Raw genomic sequence first — 18129 nt, forward strand, 5'->3', positions numbered from 1 at the left:
GTTCGAATTCAGTGTCCACTACAGAAAAACGTTTCAACTCCCACGTGACCTTTCGTATACTCATCGTGCGTGGCAAAAATTTAGACATCGGCTCGGCTCATTCCCGCAACCCGCGGCGCGTCGTGACGAGGCATGGCGTGGCGAGGCGGGCGGCGGAGGAGGAGCGCGCGTGGATATCCCTCTTGTTCTCATGCTCGTACAAGTGGGGAGAGAACCTCCCTTATAAGGAGGTCCAACTCCCACTCAACTAGCAATGTGGGACTAAATTTTTGTTCCACCTCTTGCCTTGCACAAATGGGTTGTGTGGGCCTCTAGGATTTATTAGGAATTTCTGAAACTGCTATTGGGCTAGGCCCAAAATAGACAAAATTCCAGCAATCCCCCACCAGATCCCAGAGGCATACAAAAATTTGCCTTTGGTTCCAAAACACTGTTTTATATACCGGTACTGCAGTGGAGACTGTTAAGTTGAACTTCCACCTAGAACTCTATGCTACACTAGTAAGCAACTTGAACAGTGGACTGGGCCTTGAACTGCAAGTTTTCTACGAATCTAGCTTCACATAAAGCCTTGACCGATACGTGGCTACCGTGGGTCTTCCCCGCGGGTGGAGCTTATGCATCATACTCCATGACCTTTCATGAGTTTACTAGAGAGAACCCTACTCTCATAGATTGCGACGTTTGACAATCATACTCATATAGGTGTGTTCTTCAAAAGATGTTCTGCAGGATAACATCTCTGCTTAAATAAGCCACTTAGAACACATTAAGATATACATCAACCTGCCATGCAGATAAGGAGAGTATTGCATCTTCATGGAGTGGTATTGTGAATAATGAGGATACTCTCCTCTCAGTTGACCAACAGCTTGTCTTCCACATCTAATTCACGGGATCTCCGATCACAAAGAATAGGTTACCACTGTGAACAACTCATATTGTGGGTCTCATACCCATCTCCCTCGATGCATTATCTATCACATTATGTGATAGACCCTTAGTAAAAGGATCTGCCAGATTTTTAGACGTTTGGATATAATCCAATGCAATAACTCCGGAGTTTTTCATTTTTCTGACAGACTTTAACCTTCTCTGAACGTGTCTTGATGACTTCATGTTATCCTTTGAGCTGCTCACTTTCGTGATCACAGTTTGATTGTCGCAGTTCATAAGGATACCCGGTATAGGTTTCTCAACAACCGGTAAGTCATTCAAGAGCCGACGAAGCCAATCTGCTTCGACCGTAGCTGTATCTAGTGCTGTGAGTTCTGCTTCCATTGTTGACCTCGTTAAGATGGTCTTCTTGCAAGACTTCCAAGAAACAGCGCCACCTCCATGAGTGAATACATAACCGCTCGTGGCCTTTATCTCATCAGCATCTGAGATCCAGTTTGAGTCACTATACCCTTCAAGCACCTTTGGATGCCCAGTGTAGTGAATTCCATAATTTGCAGTGCCTTTCAAATAACGCAAAACTCTCTCTAAAGCTTTCCAATGCACATCTCCTGGTTTTGAAACAAACTGACTCAGTTTGCTAACAGCAAAAGAGATGTCAGGTCTTGTAGCACTGGCTAAGTACATAAGCGAGCCAATAATCTGAGAATACTTCAAATGGTCTCTAGCAATTCTTCAATTCTTTCGAAGCAACACACTAGCATCATATGGTGTTGGAGAGGGCTTGCAGTCACTATAGCCAAAGCGACTCAAGATCTTTTCCACATAGTGAGATTGAAGCAAAGTAATCCCACCATCATCGTCTCTCAACAACTTGATGTTCAGAATGACATCAGCCACTCCTAAATCCTTCATCTCAAAACAACGAGATAGGAAATCCTTGACCTGCTTAATAACTTTCAGATTTGTTCCGAAAATCAGTATGTCATCGACATACAAGCACAGGATAACTTCCTCGCCCCCACCATGGCGATAGTACACACATTTGTCGGCTTCGTTCACAACAAAGCCTGCAGCTGTTAAAGTTCTTTCAAACTTCTCATGCCACTGTTTGGGTGCTTGCTTAAGTCCTACAAAGACTTCAGCAACTTGCACACTTTCTCTTCCTGACCATCTAGTACAAACCCATCTGGTTGTTCCATATAAATTTCCTCGTCCAACTCTCCATTTAGGAAAGCAGTCTTAGCATCCATTTGATGAACGAGAAGACCATGCGAGGCAGCTAGTGAAAGTAGAACTCGAATAGTGGTCAGTCGAGCCATAGGTGAGTAAGTATCAAAGAAGTCTTCACCTTCCTTTTGGGTATAACCCTTAGCCATGAGCCGATCTTTGTACTTTTCAATAGTACCATCAGGCCTAAGCTTCTTCTTGAATACCCATTTGCATCCTATAGGTTTGCACCCATAAGGACGATCAGTTATCTCCCAAGTTTCATTTGCCAAGATGGAATCCATCTCGCTACGAACCGCTTCCTTCCAGTAGTCAGCATCTTCAGATGCATAGGCCTCTGAAATAGAACTGGGAGTGTCATCTATGAGATACACAAGAAAACCATCACCAAAGGACTTTGCAGTCCTCTGTCTCTTGCTCCTGGTAGGAACTTCATTGTTCTCCTCCACAGTGTTGGGAACGTTGCAGAAAACAAAAAAAATTCTATGGTTTCACCAAGATCCATCTAGGAGTTCATCTAGCAACGAGTGATTGGTTTGCATCTACATACCTTTGTAGATCACACGCAGAAGCGTTCAAAGAACGGGGATGAGGAAGGCGTACTCGACGTGATCCAAATCACCGGAGATCCTAGCGCCGAACGGACGGCACCTCCGCGTTCAACACACGTACGGTCAGCGTAACGTCTCCTTATTCTTGATCCAGCAAAAGGAAGGAGAGGTTTAGGAAGATGGCTCCAGCAGCAGCACGACGGCGTGGTGTTGATGGAGCTGCAGTACTCTGGCAGGGCTTCGCCAAGCACTATGGAGGAGGAGGATGTGTTGGAGAGGGAGAGGGAGGCACCAAAGATGTGTTATGAGAGGCCCTCCTTCCCCACTATATATAGGGAGTCCAAGGGGGGGCGCCGGCCCTAGGAGATCCAATCTCCTAGGGGGCGGCGGCCAAGGGAGGAACCCCTCCCCCCCCCCAAGGCACCTAGGGGGTGCCTTCCCCCTTTGGGACTCTTCCCTTTTTGAACCCTAGGCGCATGGGCCTCTTGGGGCTGGTTCCCTTGGCCCATGTAGGCCAAGGCGCACCCCCTACAGCCCATGTGGCCCCCCGGGGCAGGTGGCCCCACCCGGTGGACCCCCGGGACCCTTCCGGTGGTCCCGGTACAATACCGGTGACCCCGAAACTTGTCCCGATGGCCGAAATAGCACTTCCTATATATAATTCTTTACCTCCGGACCATTCCGGAACTCCTCGTGACGTCCGCGATCTCATCCGGGACTCCGAACAACATTTGGGTTACTGCATATACATATCCCTACAACCCTAGCGTCACCGAACCTTAAGTGTGTAGACCCTACGGGTTCGGGAGACATGTAGACATGACCGAGATCGCTCTCCGGTCAATAACCAACAGCGGGATCTGGATACCCATGTTGGCTCCCACATGCTCCTCGATGATCTCATCGGATGAACCACGATGTCGAGGATTCAAGCAACCCCGTATACAATTCCCTTTGTCAATCGGTATGCTACTTGCCCGAGATTCGATCGTCGGTATCCCAATACCTCGTTCAATCTCGTTACCGGCAAGTCACTTTACTCGTACCGTAATGCATGATCCCGTGACCAGACACTTGGTCACTTTGAGCTCATTATGATGATGCATTACCGAGTGGGCCCAGTGATACCTCTCCGTCATACGGAGTGACAAATCCCAGTCTTGATCCGTGTCAACCCAACAGACACTTTCGGAGATACCCGTAGTATACCTTTATAGTCACCCAGTTACGTTGTGACGTTTGGTGCACCCAAAGCACTCCTACGGTATCCGGGAGTTACACGATCTCATGGTCTAAGGAAAAGATACTTGACATTGGAAAACTCTAGCAAACGAACTATACGATCTTGTGCTATGTTTAGGATTGGGTCTTGTCCATCACATCATTCTCCTAATGATGTGATCTCGTTATCAATGACATCCAATGTCCATAGTCAGGAAACCATGACTATCTGTTGATCAACGAGCTAGTTACCTAGAGGCTTACTAGGGACATGTTGGTGTCTATTATTCACACATGTATTACGATTTCCGGATAACACAATTATAGCATGAATAAAGACAATTATCATGAACAAGGAAATATAATAATAATGCTTTTATTATTGCCTCTAGGGCATATTTCCAACACACAGGACTTTCGAAGTGTTCCATCGAAATGGTAGGTTCGGTAATTGTAACTAGTTCCTGATTTGATGAACTAGGCATCTCTTGATTAGATGAGGTAGCCATATCCTTCATGGGAAAGATATCTTCAAAGAAAGTCGCATCATTCGACTCCATGATCGTACCGACATGCATGTCAGGTACCTCAGATTTTACAACCAAGAATCTATAGCCAATGCTATGAAAAGCATATCCCAGGAAAACACAATCCACAGTCTTTGGTCCAAGCTTCCGCTTCTTTGGAATTGGAACATTGACTTTCGCCAAACAACCCCATGTTCGCAGATAAGAGAGTTTTAACCTTTTCTTCTCCCATTCCTCGAATGGAGTTATCTCTTTGTTCTTTGTGGGGACTCGGTTCAGGACATGACATGCTGTCAATATCGCCTCCCCCCACCATGCCTTGGAGAGACCCGATGTGTCTAACATGGCGTTAACCAAATCAGTTAGAGTACGGTTCTTTCTTTCGGCCATCCCATTTGACTAAGGTGAATAGGGAGGCGTCCTCTCATGAATTATACCATGTTCCACACAAAAAGCATCAAATTCATTGGAAAAATACTCTCCACCACGGTCGGACCTAAGCCTCTTGATTTTTCGATCAAGTTGGTTTTCCACTTCGGCTTTATAGATCTTGAAAAAGTTCAAAGCCTCATCCTTAGACTTCAGAAGATACACACGGCAGTATGTAATGGAGTCATCAATTAACGTCATGAAATATTTCTTTCCACCTTTTGTCAACACACCATTCATTTCACATAGATCTGAATGTATGAGCCCCAGTGGTGCAAGATTTCTTATTTCCGCAGTCGTGTGAGACTTATGAGGTTGCTTAGCTTGCACACACACTTGACACTTAGATCCCTTGACGGTGGTGAAACTAGGGATTAAGTTCAACTTCGCTAGTCGCGACATGCAACCAAAGTTAACATGACAAAGACGTGAATGCCACACATTGGATTCACTATTGTTGCAAATATGATTAACAACTTTATTGCAAACGTCTGATAAGGATAAACGAAACAAGCCTCCTGACTCATAGCCTTTACCAACAAAGGTTCCATACTTGGATATTACAAATTTATTCGACTCAAAGACAAGCTTGTAGCCATCTCTACACAGAAGAGATCCGCTAACAAGATTTTTATTGACGGAGGGGACATAATGCACGTTCTTCAGCCGCACGATCTTCCCCGAAGTAAACTTCAGATCGACCGTGCCAACACCACGAACAGAAGCACTTGAACCGTTGCCCATCAGCACGGTTGAAGTCCCTGCGGTCTGATAAGACGAAAACATGGAAATATCACCGCATACATGCACATTAGCACCCGTGTCAATCAACCAGTCAGGAGAATGACATACTGAAAGAATAGTGGGAAATATACCATACCCAGCATTCTTCATGTCAGTGTCTCCAATGACAACATTAGCGGTCTTGCCGCCTTTCCCAGGATTACGCTTGTCATAGCGATTAGTGCAACTAGGAGCCCAATGATCAGGATCCCCACACACATGACAAGCACCTTTCTTCTTGCCATTCTTCTTCTTGAAGTTCATGTGTTGCACAGCCTTGTTCTTCCCATCAAACTTTGCTTTACCATCAAACTTGCCCTTGTTCTTGAACTTGTGGGGCTGGAAGTTCTGCTTCTGTACTACATTGGCACTAGATCCTCCCTCAATACCTCGAGCACGTGTGTCCTTTGCTCTCGCCTTTTCTTCCACATCAAGAGTGCCAATGAGATCCGGGACGGAAAACTCCTGCCTCTTATGCTTCAGCAAGGTAGCAAAGTTCCTCCATGAAGGAGGAAGCTTAGTGATGATACCTCCGGCAACAAACTTGTCCGGTAGCATACAACTGAAGTGCTCAAGTTCTCTAGCAAATGACTATATCTCATGAGCTTGCTCAACCACGGAGCGCTCTTCAGTCATCCTGTAATCATAGAATTGCTCCATGATGTACAGCTCAGTGCCAGCATCTGAGACCCCAAACTTGGCCTCGAGTGCATTCCACATATCTTTTCCATTATCAATTGACGCATAAGCATCAACTATGTTCTCACCAAGAACACTCAAGAGAGCAGCCTTAAACGGAGTATCCATTTTCTAAAAAGCTTGTGCCTATTGAGCATCAAGCTCTCCTTCAGGTTTGCCGAGAGTGGCGTCATAGCAACTCATAGTTTGAAACCATAAGACTGCTCTCACGCGCCACCTCTTATAGTGAATACCCTCAAACATAGGAGGTCTCATGGAAGCAGCAAAACCACTTGGGGTAAATTGCCTATAATAAGGTTTTTGGATTGTTGGAAATATGAGCAATTTACCAAATGATTTTATTAACAGAAATACTAGATAAAGTATGACTAATATAGAAGAGATAAAACAAGTCATGCGTTCTGACAGAGAGAAAGTAAATAGCTTCTGCATATATGAACCGTAGCCTATCATATCTAAAGCAGACAGTATAGCAAGTAGTATATATGAAGTAGAACCTAACATGTGTAGGACAAGGACTAGAACAAGGAACCGTGGCAGAACCTTTAACAGGAAAGACAAGAACACGTACGGGACAGCAGCAGCAGAAGCGCTGGACTTGGGGTCGGTGTCCTCGCCTGCCATGTCGTCGAGGAGGTCGTGGACGTAGTCGTCGGCGACCGGATCATCCGTGATGAAGCAACCAGTAGTCGCGCTGAGCGCTCCCCAAAAACCTTATCACCCTTCTCCCGTACAGGACTCAAAAGGTGCGGTTTCGGGGGGATCTTGGGATCTTCTGGTGTGTCTCTCTGGAGAGGAGCGACCTCTCTTATATAGGCACAGGAGAAGGACGCGAAGAGGCTGCGACGGGAGGTGAAGCAACGAAGGGAGACGACGCGTCGTGGCGGGGCGGGGCGGGGCAGGGCGGAGCGGGGATATCCCTCTTGTTCTCATGCTCGTACAAGTGGGGAGAGAACCTCCCTTATAAGGAGGTCCAACTCCCACTTAACTAGCAATGTGGGACTAAATTTTTGTTCCACCTCTTGTCTTGCACAAATGGACTGTGTGGGCCTCTAGGATTTATTAGGAATTTCTGAAATTACTATTGGGCTAGGCCCAAAATAGACAAAATTCCAGCATAATGCTGGTTGGTGCTTGGATGCGCACCGCGGCTCGCAACTCGTCTTTGAGGCCGAGCAAAAATTGGGTGACAAAAAATTTGGTGGCATCGAGTGCGATGAGATTATACATGTGCACCTCAAATTGTTGTCTGTACTCTGTAACTGTGCCTGTCTGTCGAAGCTACAACAAATCATGCATCGCAGACTCGAACTCCTCAGGGCCGAATTCCTCTTCCACTGCCTGGCGAAACAAATCCCAAGTGATCACTGGATATGTCTGACGGAAGGCCCGAAGCCAGAGGGCGGCATGGCCTTCAACCTTCAACGTAGAGTGCTGCTGTTGCCACCCAGTTGTGTTGTGGCACATGGTAGAGCTCGAAGTAAGCCAAGCAACGATCCAGCCAAACACGAGGTGCAGCACCATGGAAACGGGGGAAATGATGTTTGAGTGGCCTGACGAAGTACTCCTTCCGTGGCGCTGGTGCTGACGGAAACCCCCGCTCCGGCAGCCCGATCTGGTCATCTGGCCTGGATAGAAGGGGCGGCCCTTCGTTTGTGAGTCGTGTGAGCGGCGTTGGCCCCCCGATGGTCTGCGGTATGGGCAGGCGCTTGGCGGAGGTGCGGCGCGCGGATCGGGTGGTGGTGGAGGAGGCCCCGGCCGCGCCGCAGGTGTGTGTAGGACCGTCGTCGATGGATCGTCCACCTGGGAACCCGTGGATGGGGCTGACGACGCCGATGGGGATGCAGCCTTACGCACGTCATCGACCTCTTCTTGAGTAAGGCCGATCTGCTTCGACAAGCTCTTCAACTCGTGGGAGACCTGAGTGTTGAACGCCGTCTGCGCCTATGCCCGCTTGTCCGCCAAGTCCCTCTCCTCGTCGAATCTGGACAGGAGCTTCTCCATCAAGGCGGTGAGGTTGGCTGTCTGAGTTCCCATGGCGGCTATCACCTGCCTTGCCTGCGCTGAGGGCTTGGAGGGCGCCGTGGCTCCAGCCCCGAGTAGATCGAACCCCGCCGAGGATTTCAAGCGACCTCACCGGAGGGTGGTGGATGTTACCGATCTGACAAGGGAGTAAGGAGAACCGCGGCAGAAAAAAATTCTAGGGAAATTTTGCTGGCTCTGAGATACCAAAGGCCTCACGGCCAGAGGCAGGGGACGGAGGAGAGGAGCGGGGTAGGTGAGAAGGAGAGAAAGAGGATGAGGGCAACTAGACTTTTTCTCATTTCATAAGTCTCCACAGAGTACAAGGTAGGTCTCTTATACTTGCACAGACACACACACACGCCTGGCCACATGTGACCCACTGGCACACACACGCTCACCCCTTTCTATCTATTTCACCTTCCAGGTCCACCGGTACTCATGTATCAGGTGTGGCACATACATTCATCTCTGTAAGCATACGCTCTCAACAGGAACAGAGCAATATTCACAGGAGCAGGTCTAGACAAGCTGCTCACCACATGCTGGAGGCAGGGGCAGGTGCTGGCCTTGCCGTCCGGCAGCTCCATCTCCTCCGACAGGAAACATGAACTCTAATGAAAACAGTAAACATGGAGTATGAGAAGCACACCAATCATTATACACGAAACATGGAGTGTGACTGGTTTACCTCTAATGAAAACAGTAGAGACTCTATTTGATTTGGTACATTTATTCATGAGATTAAACTTGATGGTTCAAATTTACAGATCATAGACCCTCTGGCTTCAACTTGATGGAGTAGAAGCAATTTTGAGAGGCACGATGTGCCTCTGCTACTACACTAAAATTCAGTTTATTTGGAACAAATGGATTCTGCCAGAAGTAAGCAGAGGCACTAAAATTCATAGACCCCCTGGTTTTGCCAGAAGCAAGCAGAGGCACACTGTGCTTCTGCTACACTTCATTTGGAACACCGCCACTAAAATTGAGTTTACAGACCAAAGTTGACAAATTCAGTTTGCAGCCAGAAGTTTGCGCCTAAAAAGCAAAAGCTAAGCATCCCTACAAGCCATTGTTGGGCATTTTGTGTAAAATAACCAGTTACGTACTTGAGAGCAGGTTCTGGGGACTAATTGACCGGCCATTCCAAACAAGCAAAATCGGAGACTGGACTGCACATCTTCAGACCAAAAAATAAAACGGGAACTACTTTGAAATGCAGAAGCGGCTCACCTGAAGCCTGGTTTTGATGGTGTCGATGGGGTAGAGCGCCGTCTCCACCATGACAGGGAATGGGAGCTGTAGAGAAGAGTGGGCGAGGGAACTTGGGAGAGAAATGTCGGGGCGAGGGTAAAAGTCAAAACGAAGAAAATTTCGTTACGCTCGGGATTTTGTACGTGGAAAGCAAAAACGTTCTACATTTTGGGACAGAGGGAGTAGAAGATAGGCCCTGTAAAACAGAAAAAGAAAAGATTTCTATGGTCCAGCAAAAAATTTGAGTTTAACCATAGTGGTCCAGCAAATTTTATTCTCTGGTGTCAGGCCATCTGTTCATTCTTGTATTCGTTGTACATGTTAATACATTCAGAGGAACAAACTGATGATGTTTTTATGCCTAAAACTGGAATTCTTTGTATTCCTCTTCTCGTGTAAATAGAAGTTCAAAAGCCTGGAGCTGCATTGCTAAGATACATCTGAGCAATTATTGTACAACTAGTTAAGACAGCACTTGCAATTATTTGAGCTTTCTCGACACCATTCGATTACAGTTACACATCTACAGAATCAATCAGTAAAGAGAAAAAGAAAAGAAACTCATTGAGAAGATGAGCCTAGTAGTATAAGTTGTCCCTCTTAGCATCATGATACAGTTACATATTTCTGAAAGTGCTATCCCTAATAATATCAAAGCTCTTGCAGGTGCATATGACATCTCAGTACATAATGCCCCATGAAATGAACACAAATTTGCTCTTGCTCTGTCTTGTAAACATCATGACGTGTAAAGCGGCTTCGCATGCACACACCTTGAATGGTAAACAATGTTAACTCCATTTCCTGAAAATGAAGAGAATCAATGAGCCGTGACTAACAAAATGTATGGTCCAAAAGGTGAATGGATATAAAAATAGCAGTTCAAGTAGAGATGTACTCCCTCTGTAAAGAAATATAAGACCGTTTGGATCACTACTTCATTGATCTAAACGGTCTTATATTTCTATACGGAGGGAGTATTACTGTAGAGAATTTGCTCATCAATGCACTGATATATGCGCTTCACATGGTCCCATTCATAAAACAAAAGAACGCCGCCTGTTCTTTGCTGGAAACAGTTTGGGAAACCAATTGTATGACATGGGCAATCACCCAGGAAAGTAGCACAAAACAAAACTGAGCTAAATCAAAATTTCTTGTCATGTCTTACTTATATAAATATAATATAATAATAATAACTGAGATGTTATAGAGTTGTTTTTGAATGTTAAGTGGATAATTCATATTTATGGCATTTTACTGTAGGACTTCTCTCATTTTTATTGGCTTAAGGATAATGTTCACAAAAGAAATATAAAGGCCAGTTCTTTTGGCAGTTCAAGAAATAAGCCACCTCCTCCCTAGCTTTTCCCATAAGCCGCCTCTCATACATTGGGGCTTCTAAACTAGTTATGAGATAACTAATTTAGAAGTCTCAACAAATTTAGGGGGCGGCTTATTTTTTAAGCTGGGAAGAGGCGCAGCTTATTTTTTTAAGCTGCCCAAAAGAACTAGCCCTAAGAACCGCTCCCAGTGAAGGTGCATATATAGAACAGTAAGTTGTGGTCCAGAAATGAGATAACTTCCAATTTAGCTAAGTAGGGACTTGAGATGCAAAGTTGGGCCATGCGGAAAAAAAGAAGCTCGAAGAGCACATTTTGCACACAAAACCCGTAGCTATAAACCGGTGAATAGAGGAAAGTACTGCACAACATATCTGAGAAGTATGTAGATATCTCCCATTGCCGATGAGAATAAATGACTTAGGATGAGTAAGCATGCTTATGTTAATAATCATCACAAAATAGAGAGCAATACATCAAGATGTATTTTTTCCCTAGGCTCAGTACGCTTGAACTTCAAGACATAAGCTACTATTCACAAAACTTGTTTATTCATGTTTGAAGAATACCAGTAAAAATGGGAAGAAAAGCCACACTGATCCATAGATCTCATTGGGAATGGACATATCAAGTTCTAGTAAGTACTCCCTCCGTTCCTAAATATAAGTCTTTTTAGAGCTTCCAATGCGGACTACATGCGGAGCAAAATGAGTGAATCTACACTCTAAAATATGTCTATATACATCCATATGTAGTCCGTATTGAAATCTCTAAAAAGACTTATATTTAGAAACGGAGGGAGTACATCATATCTACATGTGCATGCAACAATAGAAGTAAAAGGCCTTCTATTTTTTACCTTGGATTGCAAGTTGTTAGCATGCTAATTCTCATCGTCTGATCCAAATGGCTCGAGCCGCCTCACTGACTCTAGGATAGCCGGTCGGCGCGAGCCACTCAGCGCCCCAGTGCCCAGCACCGACTTCACCTTGGGCACGCTCATGGTGTGCAGCGGCGGCGTCGGCACGTTCCGGTTCATCTCCTTGAGCACCGACCGCGCCGTGGCCTTTGCAGCCGCGTCACCCGGGTCAGGAGCAGCCGGAGAGCTCCTGCTGGGGCCGGCGGCCTCTCCGTCCCTGGACGACTTGCCCTTGCCGGCCTCGAACTTCTGCATGTCGTAGAGGAGCTCCTTCTGCAGCTGCTTGTCCGCCACCAGTATCTCATCGAACTCGTTCTTGTAGTCCTTGAGGAGGGTGCGCAGGCACTCCATCAGGCACCCCGTCAGAGGGCTGTTCTTGCTCTCCAGCAGCCGCTTCAGCTCGATGAATATCGGGATCGCGATCTGAATCAGGTTCTTCTTTGCCACCTGGGTCACCGCCCTCCCTTTGGCCGCCTGGAGGGCGTTGGCCGTCCCACCATCTCCACCGTCGTCGTCCATCTCGGAATTGTCCGCGAGGATGCTGGGATGGATGCGCATCTCCTTGCAAGCTAGTATTTGTAGAGCATCCTGTAGGGAAAAAAACATATTTTGCATCACAAAACGCTAGGAAATCATATAGTTTATGTCCAGCGCCATGTGATCTGCCGCAATATACAGACAGGTACATACCTGAACTACAGCCCTTCCAGCTGCATCGTCAACACTTAGTAAGCCATCACAAACACCTGCTAAGATCTCAGCACATAACTTGGCTGATGTAGCTAGAAGGTGCTCCGGGGCCATTTGTTTCAACAAGGACACATATATGTGCATTCGTTTTGACCTTGAACTTTCGTCAGTTCCCCTGCAATAAGAAAGTCACAATAAATGTCAGGTAAAGGTGGACATGGTTTTTACAAAGTGAACATCATGCATATATATGTTTACCGTATCGCGAAAAGGGTTTGTCCTCTGTCTGAACTTTGAGACCCTTGAGAACTCTGAGACTGAGACTGAGACTCACTATATCCACCATGTCCTGTGCAATTGTTTAGGACGTAGATAGCTTCTATGAAACTGTTATATGCAAGAAGTGGCGCTTTGGCTGCAACATTTATGTTCATGTTAGGCATGCAGTGACTTAAGGAAATGATACAGAATACCAAGAGTAAAATAAGTAAACCTTTTAAGATGCTTCCAAATAGGTAGTCAGCCAAATGCCTTATCTTATCCGATTCATCAACTAAAGATGGCAGAAACCGAAGGAAAAGCACTCCTCTCCATTTTACGTAATCCCTCTATGTAAAAGAATAGCTTCAATTAATTACCACATGGATATTTAGATGTACTCCCTCCGTCCCACAATATAAGATCGTTTTCAAGGTATGTTAGCTTGAAAAAGGATCTTATGTTGTGGGACAAAGGAAGTGACACTGAAAGAATGACAAAGCACCTGCAGCAACTTCGCGAGTAGGACAAACGTTTGCCTCCGTACTACTTCGCAGGGATCACGCAGCACTTTTGTTATTTTTGACATATAACTGTAAAACAAAGGAGGGGTCAGTGTAAGTTCATATTTGCAAATTTAACAATTAACTATATGTAAAAATACATGTGCAGTGTAGCTGATAAGATACTATGGTAGTCTTCACATAAAACAATTACAGTTTTTCTTTTGGTAATTACCATCAAAAACAGAATGTACAGAATCAAAAGAACTGCTGTTGGTATATGCCACAAGACATTCTTATTATTTTGATCTTAATTGCCAGCAATAGCTGCAGCTCATGCTCCCGTACCATCTAATTTGAAGTCAAGTATCTCTCTCAGTTTTTAATATATGATTTTTTTTCATTTTATAGACATAGAAAATGGAGTTACCTAAGCTCATATTGGATCAAGCACTGGAACTATTTAACTTGAAAAATGGCCAAGCCCAAGAAAAAAAGGCAAGGGGAGTAATTCTATCATGCTTCATTGTGTGAATAAAAATATGTGTGAACATCCCAAAGTGTGCATATCAATTACATCTGATGTACAGGAGCCGACACCACCTAATATATCGGAACATGCATATCTGCTTGAAATAAACGATGTAACTGAGTTATTGAAGGGTGACCATTCAGAGATATAAGCTCACCAGTCAACTAGTGCTGTATAGCGTACATAAAAGTCAGCCATTGCTATCATGATGTTATTCCGGAGGGTGGCCAAATCACTCCGCTCAAGCTCCTGATTTATACAAGTAACACTGAGTGTCTATTTGTTAAGAACAGTCAGGAGTGCAGTTGGAGGGGACGCACCTGAACAAAGAGCGGAATATATCGTTTTGCTAGTTTGTCATCTACAAGGCATATTTTCGCCATTGTATCCCACGACTGTATATATAATGATGGAGCTACCTCATTGAAAGAAACGGCTCCACCTGCAAGCATTGTTGGTCTTGGCTCGGGGTTTCCAGAGGTTATGACTGTGTGCAGCAAAGGAATGATGCCTTGCACACTAGCATCAGGGCAAGCTAGGATCACTGATCCAACGGTGAAGACGGCAATAACAGCTTCTGACATCTCCTTTGATGTGGATGCCTCCTTTCTTCCCTTAAGTTTGCCAGTCAGAGGAGTATTGTAGCTACAACCCCTGGAATCTTGTGATGTTCCTTTTATGTAGCGTTCTAGATTATCAACTGCTTTATTGATAAGTTGCTGAACCCACTTCATTATTAGTGCTTCAGCTTCCTTTGCCGTTTTCGCTTTCCGTTTACATAAAGTTTTCAGTGACTTTACATGGGCATCGACCTGTATGTGCATGAAATAAAACATTGCCATCAAGATATGGATAAATCCTACTTCTGTTAGGAATGATGTTGGTACAGAACAATGATATGCAGTAGCAGAGCAAGGATGAGTGCACGCCCCAGGCCAGCCCTCTAGCTATTGTTGATACAGTACGCTACAATACCTAATATAGCTACAGTCAATGAAACGTTTCTTGATATGCATTTACTCAACAACCCAGAAATCTGTCATTGAAGAGATAACACGAATGCATTGGGAACATTTTGCAGAACTTCGGATAGACAAATAATAGATATATGACAAATAATCAAAGCAACGCATAGACACTGCATTATCTTATGATTCGAGCCCAAACCTGTAACTGGTGGGTTTTTACAGGGCCATTTTGTGAGTGCGGTAGTTGCTACAGCTAAGCTGGAAGTATATCCCTTTCAGAAAGTTAACATAGCATACTTTGGATTATATTTAGGTGTATGATACCCAGACACGACTTATGGGTCTACAGTTCTGCCTATTAAATAACTATAACATGTTTACCTACATTCAAGGCCTTATGAAATACAATAGTTTACAATAACTCTCAGTAGATACTCCAAGTCCCACTATCACAAGGAATAGAGCTAGTGTACAATGTAACGGGATCTAGTAGATTTATGCCTGGACTTATGAGGATTTAACTGGGGTTTTGGTGTATTCAGAACACAGTTGCCAGACTAGTCCAGCAGTCCATGACATAACAGAGTGCAAGACTCCACTGTAACATGAAAAACTTATTGGCACCAGAGTAGATATTGCTTTGGATTCAATAAATGATTACCTCACTCAGGTTCATATCAAAATTTTCAATCCGCGTGAGTAAGCTGTGTGCCAGTTCTGCTGCAGGCTCCACAGGTAGCTCCATGGAGACATTTGAAATAGTTTGCAGGAGTGAAACACGATCCACAGCCCAGAGTGCAGAGTTTGGTTCCCCTTCAGAAGAAGCTTTACCTTTGCCTTCTTGGCCAACATTATCAAGGAGTTTCCAGTGGTGAGAGAGGAACTTCCAGTTAACTGATTTAGGCGCAAATGAGGAGACCTCGGAAAGAAGCCACCAAGCCCCAGCTGGTGCAGTCCAATTCTCAATTGGCTTAGAACTTCTCAACCACAAGGTTTCAGATATTGTAATTATATTCTGGAGTGAACTAGCAAGCATTGGTCTCAGCTTTTTCTTCTTCCCAAGGCTTGCGCATATCCTTTTTATGCAGGGAACAACCTCTCCATCACATATGCTTTTCAGCAAATCCAGTGTCCCGTCCGGGAACAGCTCCTCCAAGTTGACTGAATCATCATCCAGTTTCAAATTGGCAGCTTGGCAGACCCTGTTCAGAACCAGTTCAAGAAACAAGTTCTCACATTCCTCCTGGATACTGGTCTCACTATCAATCATCAGCGATGGCACAGCCTGAAGCCACTCCTTTGTCACACTCTCATCTGGGAATTTCCGGAACACCTCTGAGATGGCTGCAAGAGCCGCCTTGCGAATGGTGACTAGCGGATCAGAGCACGCAGCCCCCATTGCAGTAAGTAGCGACTCATCGACAGGTCTGCCAATCAAACCAATTGCCTTGGTGATGAGCACAAGTGCAGCTTTCCTGACGGCAGCCTTATCATCAATGCACCTTCTCCTCAACAACTCTCCAAGACCCATGTTCCCAATCTTCATCACCTCCTGCAGTCGATCGACCTCCACACCTCTTTCAGACAAAACATCAAGCGCATGGGCTGCATTTGTCAAGGCCCGAGCCCGGACCGCTCCAGCGCTATCCGAACACCTCTCCACCAACACCTGGACACACTTGAGCCCCCAAGAGCCCTCCTGGAGACCAGATTCATCGATTTCCGACGGCAACAGCACCGGCAGCATCGCCAGGACCATATCCACAGCAAACAGCCGTCCCTTTGCTTTGCCCCTGGACATGGCCACCAGATATGCAGCGAAGCCCTCCCTTTGAAGTGGCTCCATTGCCTGCACCACCTCAACTATGGCCTCAACAGCCAGCCCCCTCGCCTCCGACTTCTCCGGTGCCTTCACCGCCAAAAGCCTCGGCAGGTACCCCACCACCTTCCTTATCCCCAACTCCTCCCCTTCCTTCCTTATCCCCAACTCCTCCCCTTCCTTCCTTATCCCCTCCTCCTCCCCTTCCTTCCTTATCCCCTCCTCCTCCCCTTCCTCATCAGCACCCAAAGGCACAATCTTTCTGACCAAGAACTCGACCGCGGACGACCGCACAGCCGATTTGCCACCCGAGAGCACCAGCGGTACCAGCGCGCGTATCACATCCTGCACTGCCTCGGCGTGGTAGCGAGATCCAAGGACGGCGGCAAGGACATTGAAGGCCGCGAGCTCGGCGGCGGTGTCGATGAGCGACCTCAGCGCATCCGGGTACTCCCCGAGCGGCAGCCTCCCCGCGGCATCGGCGAGCAGGGAGAGAGCCTGCGGAAGGAAAGACGGGGGCCGCGTGGCCGCTTGCTGGCGCTGGTTCTTGCGCTTGCGGGGGTTGGCGGCGTTGCCGGAGTCGGAGGCGGCGCTAGGGTTATGGGTGTCGGTGGCGGCCTTGCGGAGGGCGAGGAGGAAGGAGAGGAAGGGGAGCGGGGAGAAGAGGGAGGCAAGGGGGGAGGCGGGGGCTAGCAGGAGGCGGAGGTAGGCGGTGAGGGCGGGGATGGGGTGGGCCGAGAAGGAGGAGGTGAGGGGCAGGAGGAGGGAGGAGGCGGGGAGGCCGGCCGCCGCGAGGCGGGGGAAGAGCGAGGCGGCGGTGGCCGGGGAGGAGAGGAGGGTGAGGGAGGGGAGCGACAAGGGCGGGGAGGTGGAGGTGGAGGAGGAGGAAGAGGCGCGGCGGTGGAGGGCGGCGAGCTCGGAGAGGAAGGCGGAGAGGGAGCCGGAGGCGGAGGCGGGGGAGTCGATCTCGTCGACGTCCATGTCGTCGGCGTCCATGGATGGCGGCGAGCGGCGGCGGACGGAGTGCGGGATTTGAAATCTGGTGGGGGGGAGATGGGAATTGGGAGGGGGAAAGCCGTCCCCATGCTGGTGGACTCGAGTTTAGGCTGTGTTCAGATCGTAGGTGGTCCGGGCCAAAGCTGGCTAGATAGGCCGGCACGGCCCGCCCAACGCTAAACAGGCCTGTCATGTCACGGCACGTTTACTAACTGGGCCCAGGCACGGCCCCTCTAGACTAAGCCTGGGTGTTCGGTTTGTTCGGTTCAGTCCTTTCGGTCTTCCATCATTGAAGGCGACCTAGTGGGGATACTCATCGCGAGCACTCTCAATGCAGGGCGATGCTAGGCGCCCGCGCACCGGCCGAAAGTTTCGGCCGGTCCTGCCCCAGCCCTTGAATGCGAGCCTGCGTGGCCACTGGATGCAGCAAAAAAAAATTGATTCGGCTTCTTCTACCTCGGATTAGATCTGCAGCTCCTGCTCGG

The 18129-nt window shown here is 47.0% G+C and overlaps 1 protein-coding gene across 2 annotated transcripts; it reads right to left on the reverse strand.

Annotated features, from left to right (window-relative positions):
- Positions 1-10016: 10016 nt before the first annotated feature.
- Positions 10017-17727, reverse strand: LOC125511084 (condensin-2 complex subunit D3-like). Of its 2 annotated transcripts, XM_048676365.1 has the most exons (10): positions 16860-17727; positions 15491-16778; positions 14182-14673; positions 14019-14110; positions 13332-13419; positions 13062-13176; positions 12827-12983; positions 12569-12743; positions 11819-12466; positions 10017-10420 (listed from the first exon to the last, which is right to left on the reverse strand). In XM_048676365.1, exons 1-9 carry the CDS (start codon positions 17642-17644, stop codon positions 11843-11845), a joined length of 3816 nt encoding a protein of 1271 aa, XP_048532322.1. In that variant the 5' UTR covers positions 17645-17727; the 3' UTR covers positions 10017-10420; positions 11819-11842. The 2 variants fall into 2 exon arrangements, with proteins under 2 accessions (XP_048532322.1, XP_048532321.1); XM_048676364.1 differs by having other exon boundaries at positions 15491-17727.
- Between the last annotated feature and the right edge of the window lie 402 nt (positions 17728-18129).

The sequence above is a fragment of the Triticum urartu genome, chromosome 5, assembly GCF_003073215.2.
Source record: "Triticum urartu cultivar G1812 chromosome 5, Tu2.1, whole genome shotgun sequence".
Classification (NCBI taxonomy): Eukaryota; Viridiplantae; Streptophyta; class Magnoliopsida; order Poales; family Poaceae; genus Triticum; species Triticum urartu.

Bases quoted from the DNA above. Each gene is read 5' to 3' on its own strand.
- LOC125511084 (XM_048676364.1), bottom strand. From the start codon at position 17,644: ATGGACGCCGACGACATGGACGTCGACGAGATCGACTCCCCCGCCTCC. The intron at 12,744-12,826 runs GTAAACATATAT...TTCTTATTGCAG, and splicing joins CAAACCCTTTTCGCGATACG to GGGAACTGACGAAAGTTCAA. The intron at 12,467-12,568 runs GTATGTACCTGT...TTTTCCCTACAG, and splicing joins CTGGAAGGGCTGTAGTTCAG to GATGCTCTACAAATACTAGC.